Source organism: Macaca thibetana, chromosome 11 (genome assembly GCF_024542745.1).
Source record: "Macaca thibetana thibetana isolate TM-01 chromosome 11, ASM2454274v1, whole genome shotgun sequence".
NCBI classification, from domain to species: domain Eukaryota; kingdom Metazoa; phylum Chordata; class Mammalia; order Primates; family Cercopithecidae; genus Macaca; species Macaca thibetana.
In genome coordinates this window covers 76,678,204-76,690,446 of record NC_065588.1, presented here as the reverse complement: position 1 = coordinate 76,690,446, position 12,243 = coordinate 76,678,204, and the positions used below count along the sequence as shown (strand labels likewise).

The 12,243-nt window shown below is 34.2% G+C and overlaps 1 protein-coding gene across 1 annotated transcript in view; it reads right to left on the bottom strand.

Annotated features, from left to right (window-relative positions):
- PTPRQ (protein tyrosine phosphatase receptor type Q) overlaps positions 1–12,243 on the bottom strand; it is a 212,754-nt gene that overhangs the window by 122,842 nt on the left and 77,669 nt on the right. The window contains exons 23-25 of the mRNA XM_050749268.1: positions 12,020–12,171; positions 8,221–8,362; positions 5,189–5,458 (exon numbers count right to left, since the gene is read on the bottom strand). Of these exons, the coding sequence (XP_050605225.1) occupies positions 5,189–5,458; positions 8,221–8,362; positions 12,020–12,171 (564 nt within the window). The remainder of the gene's footprint in view (positions 1–5,188; positions 5,459–8,220; positions 8,363–12,019; positions 12,172–12,243) is intronic.

Genomic DNA, 12,243 nt, shown 5'->3' with positions numbered 1-12,243 from the left:
CCTGGGCAAGAGAATGAGACCCTGTCTCAAACAAACAAACAAATAAAATTAGCTGGGCATGGTGGTGCAAACCTGTAGTCCTAGCTACTCAGGAGGCTGAGGTAGGAGGATCACTTGAGCCCAGCAGGTTGAGGCTACAGTGAGCTGAGATAAAGCCGCTGCACTCCAGACTGAGTGACACAGTGAGATATTGTCTCTAAAATGATGATGATGATGATGATGATAATTAAATTGAATACATTCCAAGTCAATCATACTGTAGCATTAATATATTTGCAAGCTCAGTGGATTTCCACTGGATCACTGCATATGCCTGTTATCTTCCATTGGACAAAAAGCTAATAAAGAAATCACTGCAGAAAAGAACACCCCTAAAAACCACAAATACACATTTTACTTTCCCTAAATTAAGTTTTTGCATCTGAGGGAAGTACCTTATTTTTCTCTTTTGATTCTAAATTATGGAGCTTGGAAGAGCTCTGGATAAACACAAATTATAAAATTATCTTCCACAAAAGACCAAGTTTTTAAAACCAAATATTAAATCCAAACATTTACTAGATTTGTAACTGTTTTTTAATTTTAAATCTTAAATTTTTATGGGTACATACTAGGTGTATGTATTTACAGGGTACACAAGATATTTTGATACAGGAGTGCAATGTATAATAATCACATCAGGGTAAATGAGGTATCCATCACCTCAAGCATTTATCATTTCGTTGTGTTACAAAAATTCCAATCATACTATTTTAGTTATTTTTTAATGTAAAAGAAATTATTGACTGGTCACTCTGTTGTACTATCAAATACTAGACCTTATTCATTCTATGTTTTTGTACCCTTAACCATTCCCGCTTTTCCTACCCCCCTGCCCCTCCTACTTTTCCAGGCTCTGGAAACCATCATTCTACACTCTATCTCCATGAGTTCAATTGTTTTAGTTTTTGGCTGCCACAAATGAGTGAGAACATGTGAAGTTTGTCTTTCTGTGCCTGACTTATTTCACTTAACATAATGTCCTCCACTTCCATCCATGTTATGCTAAGTTTTGATAGTAAAATGAATAAGAGCATTTTGAATCAATTCAAGGTTCTAAAAGTTAAATACCGCATGCACATGGACTTGCTGTATTATTTTTATTGGTATATATGATATATTTGGGCATAAAATGCTGTTAAAATGTAGAACCAAGTTTGGGGACCTTCATCTTTACTGCCCTGTTCCAACATATCTGACTGTGACAAGGGAACCAGCTTAGACACCAAACACTAATCTCCTCATAAATTCAATCGTTATGATACACGTTTGGCTGCATCCAGATTTGACCAAATTTACATTTAAAAAATACCCAATAATCCCTGGAAGGAATGTTAAGGTCAGACACTAGGCAGTGAGAGAGTGAGCCAAATTTGATTTCACTTTATGTCAAAAATAAGTATGGAGTCAGTGACTCAGAGCTGGCTATGCACTGTGACTAATCTTAGACCACATAAATTAGAAGTATGCAACAGGCTGTAAATCTGTTTCCAATCTGAACAATAAATTCCCAGCTCTTACCTCTTATCAACAAATAATTCATGTGAATCATATAAAATCAAATTAATTACCTAATAAATACTGTAATCATAAATATAATTACATACTAGATGCAAAACAATTTTAAAGATATGAAATCAAAATATTTCTGAAGCAGCAGTTAATACTCATGCTTTATATAAATGACTCTTCTTAATTTAAAGAATGTTTATATTTACATGGGAGAAAATATTTATGATTTTGCCTGATGGGAATGTGGAAATAATATATTGCAATGGAGTAAAAACACCTATGAAAAATAATGAATTTTAGAAGAAAGCAATTCATTTCTTTCTTCTACAAACATTTGAATGCTTCCAATGCCCAAGGCTTTCTGCTAGGAACTGTGAGTAAAACAAAGACAAATAAGACATGGTTCCTACAAGCAAAGAGTTTACAGTGAAAATGAGTGGTTCCCAAATTCAGCACTGTATTATTCACATGTCTTGTTTAAATGAAGATCTAGGTCCTAATTCCCAAATTCTGATTCCATAAGTCTAGAATCATGCCACAGTGCTGCACATTCTGATGCAGAATTCAAGCTTTGAGAAGCAATGGTCCTCAGTAGTAGGAAAGTTCATAGTACAGTAGTTTAATAACTACTTAATTATTTGATTTAGAATCCCTTCAATCTCCACATAGGTTGCCTTTTAATCCTGAGTTAAGATGGAATTCAAATTTCTATTATTATTATTATTATTATTTTACAAAGACCTGGACCTTAAATTCAGGTGGCCCTACATCAGGTGCACATTGCGATTTGGATCATGTGTCACAGTTCTACTAACTGAATTCCTGCTTCATTCCTGTGTCTAAGCTGTCACTTTGAGTACCAGTGTACTCAATCTTACTTTTAATGGCAAAAACTGCAGTTACTTTTGCACCAACCTAGTATCTCCTGCCTTGTTCCTGAATCTCTCATTTATTTCAGATATATTGTCCTGCATTTTATTTGCCAGTTCTCAAAGACTCAGCTCCTGCCCAATGATCAAGACTATTTTACCTGGTGCTAGACCACCCTGATGCAGACCACCTACCTGGATTTGAACATTTTTTCTTCCCACAGACTCCACATAGCAATGATGTGCTGGCCACCCACTGGGAAAACACATGTCACCCCTTGATGGACCTTTCTGACACTGTTTGCCTGTCCTCAAAAGTTCCTGGTAATCTACTCCAGTACTCTCCGATACACACAGAATATCAGAATTACCTAGAGAGATTCTTAAGTGCATGGATTCTTAAGCTTCACTCATTGAGGCTATGAGTCAGCAAGTCTGGGATGAAGTCCAGAAATGCCATTAAAGGCTTTAATAAAGAAGGCACATTTAAGCTGGGCTTTTAAAAATGAATAAAATTTTATGTGTCATAGAAAGGGAAAACAATAATACGGCTAAGGGAAGCAAAGCAATCTGATGATGAAAAAGGGTTGGGTATGTTTAAAGAAGAGAATCTAGTCAATTTTTAGTTCATAGTAGATGTTTAATAAATGTTTTCTAAGTTAAGATACTGAAATAGTGAAATAGCATGCTAAATAAATGAAGTTTGGCTGGAGACATCAGCTATACGAGAAGATACAATAAAAGGATAGAAGAATAAAAAGCTAGAGAGAAGCCAAATTCTAATTAGCAATGGATTCTAGGATATTTTCTAGAGAATGAGAATGAGTAAAATATTTGCAGTATTCTAACCAATCTCCTACACATGGTGCCTTTCATTATTACTTCTGTGCTTCAGGTACCCAACTTGACATGTCTAACCTTTATTGTTCAGATAATACATTTCATCTGCCAATGCATAAATGGTCTATTTGTATGTTAGAATCGATTCAATTAAGTGAGTAGGTGAAAAGATGAGACTTATGGGTAAAGTAGTGTGGGTGATAAGGCTGTTTAGGGTGTTATTACAGGAAGCAACAAGGTCCCTCTGATATACAATGGTGGTGGTCAAGGAAGAGAAGGGGCAAATTGCAGAGCCATGATGGAAATTGAATTGATAAGACCTGATTGTATGTAGAAGAGATGGAGTAAGGAATTTTATAAAACTATGAGGCTTGGGGTCCAATGGATTGTCAAGAACAGGCATAGAAAACTAAGAAAAAGACAGTGATTTCATGCAACACAAATTCCATTTCAAATATATTTGGAGTTGATACTCCAACTAGGTCTTCAGTTGAAATTTTTCAACAATTTGGATGAATGTGCAAGAGAAAGAGAGAGAGGATAAATGCAGGAGAGATGCGAATAAATTGACGGGAGTAATGTTCTAGAGAAGACATAAGATTAAAATGAAAATGAACAACTAGATCCCTAAAAGAGGAAGGCAAGGACATCCTAAGAGAAGGTATCTGGAAGGCATAAATAAAGACATGAATAAATTTTGATGGAAGGAGGGCCTATCAAGATATTTGATAGTATTAGTAAAATAAAAATAAATATGGATGATGGGGGAACAGACTAGGTTCAGAAAGAGAACAATTTGCATATGGAATAGAGAGTATTCCTATGAACATATTTCCTATAGAGTATAAACAAGGGATACATAGAAGATTGTGGAGAAGCTGGGACAATTAAGGATGATGAATTTACAGATGAAAAAAGTAGAATCATTTCTACTTTTTCCTAGAAATATTTACCAGCCAGCATCTTGGAAAAAACAAATAATGGGGTCTTCCCAGAGTGAGGAATCTTCCTGGAGGATAAGTCACAATGACATGGTATGAGATCTAAGGAGCAAGAGATGGTGTTGTTGAAATGTAACTATTCCATCCTGGAAAGGGAAACACCGTAGTTTGAAAAAAATGTTGCACTGGAAGAAGGAGAAGGAAAGGATGCTGAGTTAGATGCTGAAATCAGAGAGAAGGCACACTATATCTTGATGTTCTAGGTTTACAGCCTCAAGACGGGTTGAAAGATGTTTCCAAGATAAAGGGTCTGGAAGTGCCAGAAGTTAACAATTATTGCCAGTATCTACAGTGCCCATTAGGACATGCAACCAGGGAAGTGGTGTTATCAGGAAAGAAACAGACTCTAATATAAGCAGGTAGAATATGGAAGAAAATAGGATGAAGGATATTATGACATAGGATAGAGCACTGCTAGGGAAGATGAGAATTTCTTCTTGTGGACTAAAGCTTAATGACCTGGATATTTTATTCAAATAACATGAAAGATAAAGATTGATATAAAGGGGAGAAAATAGATGAAACTGAGTCTGATACTGCAACCATATAGTTCAGGAAAACATCTAGAATTCCATAAAAACAAATAAGACAAAAAAAGATATACATGAAAGGTTTACATGTTTATTTTTTCTTTTAAATCATGATAAAACATAATTCATTAAGTTGGGGTTTTATATTTGTGGAAATACAGTAAAGCGGATCCTCTCTCTTTTTTTTCCTCCCTTCAATCTCCCAATGTTTTGGAGAAGGGTCAATGTAGTACACAGCTGGTACTCAAGCAACACATGGGATAAAAAGCCTGTGATGTATTTTTTAATATGTGCTTTATATGATTAGATAAGTATGCTATAAAGATTGCAGGTGGTATTGACACAATCCCCAAATAGTTAAACGTTTCATGTTAGTTACCTGTTTCACGTTAGTTACCTGTTTCAGGTAGTGTGCTGACATGGCATGTGCTTTCATCACCTTCACCGGCTGAGGTTGAAGCTCTTACTTTAAAGACATATGAGGTAGCGGCAAGAAGCTTTATGAAAGTGTACATGTGATCTTGGGGAGAGACTTTTGTAGAATTCTTTTCAACTGTTATCATATATTGTGTTATTATTCCATTTGCCTTTTTGGGTGGATCCCATTTCACTAAAACTGACTGCCAGCTAGTTGCCATGCACTGCATATTCTGCACGACATCTGGAACTTAAGAGATAAACATATACCGCAAGTTAAAGTGTATACACATGTAAGTAGATAATTGATTGAATTATGTGATCACTAGATACAACTGTGTTTAGAAGTGCAACTAGAAAAATATTTAATATATCAAATTTTCAATGTGTGCTTAAAAAGTCATTAACATAGACTGAATCAAAAGGCTGTTGACTTGCTTTTTATGCTATTGTATTAATCCTTACAATATTGAACCAGTCACTAAATATCTTCCAGCTCCAAGCACCAATCACATCCTCGAAAGCTCAGAAGCAAATGTGTAGCCTCAAGTCCAGGCCCAGGCGGTGTTTGATAACTGCTCTCTTACTTGGAAAGGAAGAATCTTAGCAATACTTTATTATGGAACATTTTTATGCAAAACACAGATACAGGTGCCTCCCTGATGTGACAAATCTGGGCTTCACAGTACTTGGAAACCCCTAACTAATTTAAAGGTACTGGTTTTTACTCGGATGTCTTCTTTGAAAGAATCTTGAGGATCTCATCTTTAAGTACCTTTTGTAGACATCGTTGGAAGGAAGATTTAAGGAATCTTAGTCTTATTTTCTAGAGCTTCTCTGAATTTACTTGAAAGTAACCCAATTTCTCAGAGGTCCTCTGTATCTGGAAGGCCTGGTTAAGGAACAATACCCTAGCCCACCAAAGTGACTGCACATTAGAGAGACTGGTTGCTTCCCACAGAAATGTCCAATTAGCCAATGTACCCTAATGGTGGTATTAGTAGAATAAATTTTCTTGTCACAGTAAAAGATAATGCTAGAAGAAAAATTGGGACATGGTCAATTTGTGGATTACAAACAATGAAAATTGAAAGAAAATAACTTGCTGCCATTATGCAAAATATAGTGTTTTAAAGAATACTCAGGTGATCCCTGACCTGCCTACACTGCTCTACCTGGATCTAAACTGAGCTGTTATAAACTTTTCTTCCTCTGTAAGATAAAGACACCAGTACTAAAGGAGAATACTTAGGGAATGTGTGGCATTAAAAATTTTTTTAAGATAATTTCTGGGCTGATCAAGGGATATGGCAATTAAATGTTATTAACTATTCACTCCTTGTTTTCAGAATCATATAACATTTTTAAAGTTAACATAAGAGAGTTGACAATTTGTTGAACTTTAGTTTCTAAATCTGGATTTTGTGAATATCTATTTTCCTGATTTTTTGAACCTCAAAAAAAAAAACCAGTTATATTAAAACTCTTAAAGGTGAAAATTTTATTTATTTAAATAATCAGAGTATAGAATGTTGGGGTACAATTTTATCTTGCTGATAAAAATATTTATTGGTTTACAGAGCATTTTCTACAAGATTAGCCTCAATTGTTACTGCTCTCATGTACAAATATTATTAAAATATTTTTTATTTATGGGTTGAACATTTTTATATTCTATCACTCGTTTACAACATGCATTTCCTACAGTCATGTCCACTTGTCACTAGAAGTCAGAAGGCCAATATTCTAGACAGGTTCTTCACTAATTTTCTCAAGGTCCTTTTCATCTAATATGCCTGAATCATGGCTTCTTCATCTGTAACATGGGAATGGGGGCAACAGTAATATTTAGAGGGCATTTACTGTGTGTCCAGCACTCTATGAAGTGGGCATTTACTGTGTGTCCAACACTCTATGAAGTGCTTTATGTGTATTTTTTCAAATACGTTTGACAACAACATTATGAGATGGCTACTGCTAATGTGTGCTTCTTTGCAATTAAGGATACAGAGGCTCACAGAGTCATGAGCCTTTGCCAAGATTATACAACTAGAAGGTCATGGGGCTCAAATTCAAATCCAGATAATGACTTCACAGCATGTACTTTTATCCACTATAAATGCTATTTATTTTGCCTCTCTTACAGGAATGCTATGAAAAGCAGTCTCAGGTAGTCATAAATTTATACAAAAATGATTAATTTAGTAGTCAGTGGTCTACAGTTTCAATTTAGAGATTCACTAACATACCAGGAAGTGCATCCAGAGCTGATAAGGAGAAATGACTAGAATGGGATCTTGTGCTCATTCAATAAACATTGACAGAAGTTAAAAAAATAAAATAAGATAAAAAGAGGTGCTTTTAAAGGTGTTGTCCAGTTGAGAAAAGGAAAAGTACATTACTAAGCCATCATTAAATAGTCGTGAATAAAAACTACTCAGTGTGCACACAAAGGCAAGATATGTCATGTGTACCACATGTGTGACACAGCAGGTAAGCTGTTGATGAATTAGGCCACTGATATTTCAGTGTCATCCACATGGTAAAGATGGGATGATGGGAACATAGGGGGCTTATGCAATGACTCATGCTCTCCAAATGTCACAACTCATCTTCTTAAAAGAAAATTATAGATACTGTTTCATAAAAATATAAATCAGCCTGTTAAAAGTGACTGCTAGTTCATTTCCCCTTTTTTCCCCAGCTATCTCAAAACAGTTCCAAGAATTAGGTAATTTTCACAGATATCTAGAAGGCTATTTTGTTCCCAAACTACTTTTTTATTTCAACTTCTTCTGTTCAAAAGGAAAAACTATGTGTAAAAATGTATGCATAAACACACATACAGCATATGATTTCACACAAGACCAAGACTAAACGTAAATCACTGAAACGCAATTTCCCTTTGAGTAGACTCTTAAGTAATGATACTTTATCATATAAACTGAGAAAAGGAAAGGAAAGGTGTTAAATATAAAGTGAAACATTTTAGGCCCAAAAAGTGTATCTAACCTGATTCTTTGGTTGTGAATTTTACTACATTACTAAATTGATTGCCATTTCCAACTCTGGTGAAAGCAGATACACTGATAGAGTAGGTGCTGACTGGTTCTAGTCCAACAAGTTTGGCTTCAGTTTGAAAACCTGATATATTCTGAAAAGCAGAAAAAAAATTATTAGTCCCAATCCATTGTCAAAAAATTGTTCATCACTGGAATATTTTCATTGAAGTTATTCCTTTTATATTTAACTTACAGATTAATAAGCTTGGATATTTTAAATTATAATAAAACAAATACCAGCATTTATTTTGTGCCATAGAGTGTGCTCAGTTTATGATACAAGGATGAACTGGGCACCCACTTTTCCCTGAAGAACCTCATAATTGCCTTTTTTAGACTTTTTTTGTTTTGTTTTGTTTTTTTTCTTGACAGAGTCTCTTTTTGTTGCCCAGGCTGGAGTACAGTGGCATGATCTGTGCTTGCTGCAACCTCCACCTCCCAGGTTCAAGCAATTCTCCCTGCCTCAGCCTCCCAAGTAGCTGGAATTACAGGCGCGTGCCACCATGCCCAGCTAATTTTTGTATTTTTTAGTAGAGATGGAGTTTAGTCATGTTGGCCAGGCTGATCTTGAACTCCTGGCCTGAGGTGATCCGCCCACCTCGGCCTCCCAAAGTGCTGGGATTATAGGTGTGAGCCACTGCACCTGGCCTACAATTGACTTTTTAGAAAACTAGAGTGTTTTGTTTTCATAATTTTTACTTGGAATTATATACTCATTTTTTAAAAATTTGCTATAATTACAGTCTGCAATTTAAAACCAACTTGTGGTGGTCGGAGATGTGATTTTTCTGAAGTCATCTAAATTCATTTTTAATACCCACAGCATTCCTGTGTCAATGTATTTATTCTTCAGCTACTGTATGTAGACACTGACAAAACAGCAGTGAATAATAATTTTAAAATATCTGCTTCCATGAAGCTTAAATTGGGAGTTTTCCCAGCCAATTCCTAAATTTCTAATTTGATACTGTTTTTAGAGACATGAGAAAAGGAACAAAAGAGTATCATAGTTGCCCAAGGAGGAATATGCTTTCTCATAGAAAAAATTATCATTAAGTACAAAGTTTTCATTCAAAGATAATTGTCCTGACCAAGAAAGCAGTTAAGATTAATCAGTTATCCTCATGGACGGAGAAGATAATCTGTTATGTGATATAAACATAGGACTCTTACGTTATATCTGACAAAATATAAACCATTTTGATTATTTATTAAACACCACAGTAACAGAAATTTTAACAAGAATATTAATTATTGGGAAATTTACAATTAGAATCATATTTTAAAATAATCTCTAGGAATTCACTGACTTACTTTAGGGGCTTACCTAATCTATTTCAGTCATTCTTTCCTGCTTACTATTTACAAAACATATATTAGATATTCTGAGATTATAGACACATATAAGGCATGGTCCCTGCCATCAAAGAAATTTTATATTAACTAGAGAAATATACGATTTCTGGATGAGAAAAAAATAAACACAAAACAAGCAAATTATGATTTTGGTTAGGAAGAGCTAATAACCAGAGAAACAACTGAACTCAAGAGGACATAATAATAAGAGAGTAGTTTATGGGATAGTGAACAGATTTACACAAGCGTATGTTGTCAAAAAGGGAAACATGAGTGATAAATACTTACAAACATATTTTGATAGAACTTTGTACTAAATAAATAATTTCTTTCAGTATGTGTGAGTGACCCAAGTCACCTATAGATTTCACTATCCGTGGACCACAGTGGATAGACTGGGATAGCAGCAACATTTGAAGTGGTTGTAGCATTATTCTACCTCCACAAATGCACACATAACTTGAAAGAAGAAAAAGAATAGAAAAACAGATAAAATAATGTAAATTGATGCTGTCAGGATATCAGGGTAGATGAAAGAGAAAGGAAAATAGAACACACTAGGGGAGAAAGCTAAACAGAAAGAGGAAAGCAGATATAGTAACTAGATGCTGAGACAGGGAAAAAGATGGCATGAGAGTATATTTAAAGGAATTTGAAAGCAAATAAGATTATGAAAATTGATAAATGAGACAATAGATGTAAAAAGATGTAAAAAAGAGTAACATGAGGTAGCAGATTTTAAAACACAAAACGACTGCCCATCCCAAACGATATATTTAATACTTAATGGTATAAAGATGGTATTTTTGTTGCTTGTGAAATATTAAAGATGTGCTTCTATTGAGAAAATCTGTTTCCAAATCTTAGAATATAAATTATTCTCATGTTCACATAATGGCATATTGTCATTCCATGCTTAGTGCTGTTACAATGTTGGACAGATTTTTTTGTTCTTTTAAAAACTGTGTACAATTACAGCAACAATAGCAACATGTTTATCACATGCTTGGAATTGTTTGAAATGCTCTATGTGTAGACTTTCCTTTGTAATCCTCAATTTCGAATGTACACATCTTTGTAACTCCCATTTTGCATTAAGAAGTAAGCAATGTCCCTATTGAAGCACAATAAGTCTCAAAGGCAGAATCTGAGCCAGGTAATTTGAAGTCAGAGCCCTTGCTTCACCACTATGCTAAGACAGTCTATGTTAGAGATCACCATTCTGAGGAGATAAGATCCATATGTAGACAACCACACTCTAATACACATACACAATTGTCCTAGGGATGCGATTACTCTAAGAAAAGGATTCTTTTTTCCCTTTTGATATCTATCTCCCAGTGACCCATACAGACAAAGCAAATAAAAAATGGAAAAATGTTAAGATTAAACCAGGGATAGATATTAAAGGGCAAGAGGCTTCATGTCATTTAATGTAATTTCACACTTCTGGGAAACAAATTTCACATTTATGGGGTAATATGATTCAAATTATACTCAGACTATCAAGTTTTAAAGTAATATCTTGGTTTCCAGAAAGAAAGTCATTGTTCCTGATGACATAAAATTAATGCCTGCTTTTCATTTTTACTATTCAATTTGTAAGCTACATATGCTATAACAATGATTTACCATAGTCATAAATTGTAATACTCATAATATTGAGTAAAATGTTTACGTAGATTTTTTGCACTCTTCTTGCTGTAAACTAAATAAGAACATTCCAGGACTTTATTTGCCTTTGAGGAAAAAAATATGAAAATTTTCTTAAATAAATGCTTGTTAATTACATTTTGGCAATTAAATGCTAGAAATCACGGACATATATTTGAGACTCTTTGTTACATCAGTTCTGTGGATACTTTTCACTAATTCTGAATGGCAAAAATGGAAGAGGGAAAATGTGGTTAGTGTTGCAAATGAATTACTCTTGAAAATAAAAAAATAAGGATATATCTTAAAAGACCAATTAGTGTAGGATCATATGCTATCGGGAAAGATGACCAGAAGTCCAGAATAAATATGAATACCTTTCCAAAAGGCTAAAAAGATTCCCTTGGTACTGCTGTTAACAACAGATAGAAATACATTTTATATTTGTAAGCCAGAAAAAAATTACTATACATTTCCAGCATTAACAAAATGATGCAACTGCTTCTTAAATTGTAGATATCTAGAAGTTACAAATCTAAGCACATTGCTCTATGAAATATTCAGCTTATATATCTGGCAAATGCTTCTTGTGTTTTCCATAAGCATCCTTAAATTGTAGGAAATAAGTTTAAAAAAATAGTCACTGTTTAATTTAGTAGTCCATTTTCCTCCTATGTCAAAAGATTTTAATTCAATTTCTGATTTTTAAAAATAAACATATACTGTTATAATCAACGTACCTTATAATATGTAGTGTCAGTTTCATGTTCATGAATTTTAAAACTATATACTTTAACAATACCACCTGGAAGAGGACTTGGGCTCCATTTCAGCCATACAAAGTCTGAAGTACAGTTGATTAAAGTCAAATTTTGTGGAGGTGCTAAAGGCACTGTAGGAAAACACATGATGAAACTTACATTCATAAAACTTTTAACATAAAAATAGCACTGTGACTTACTTT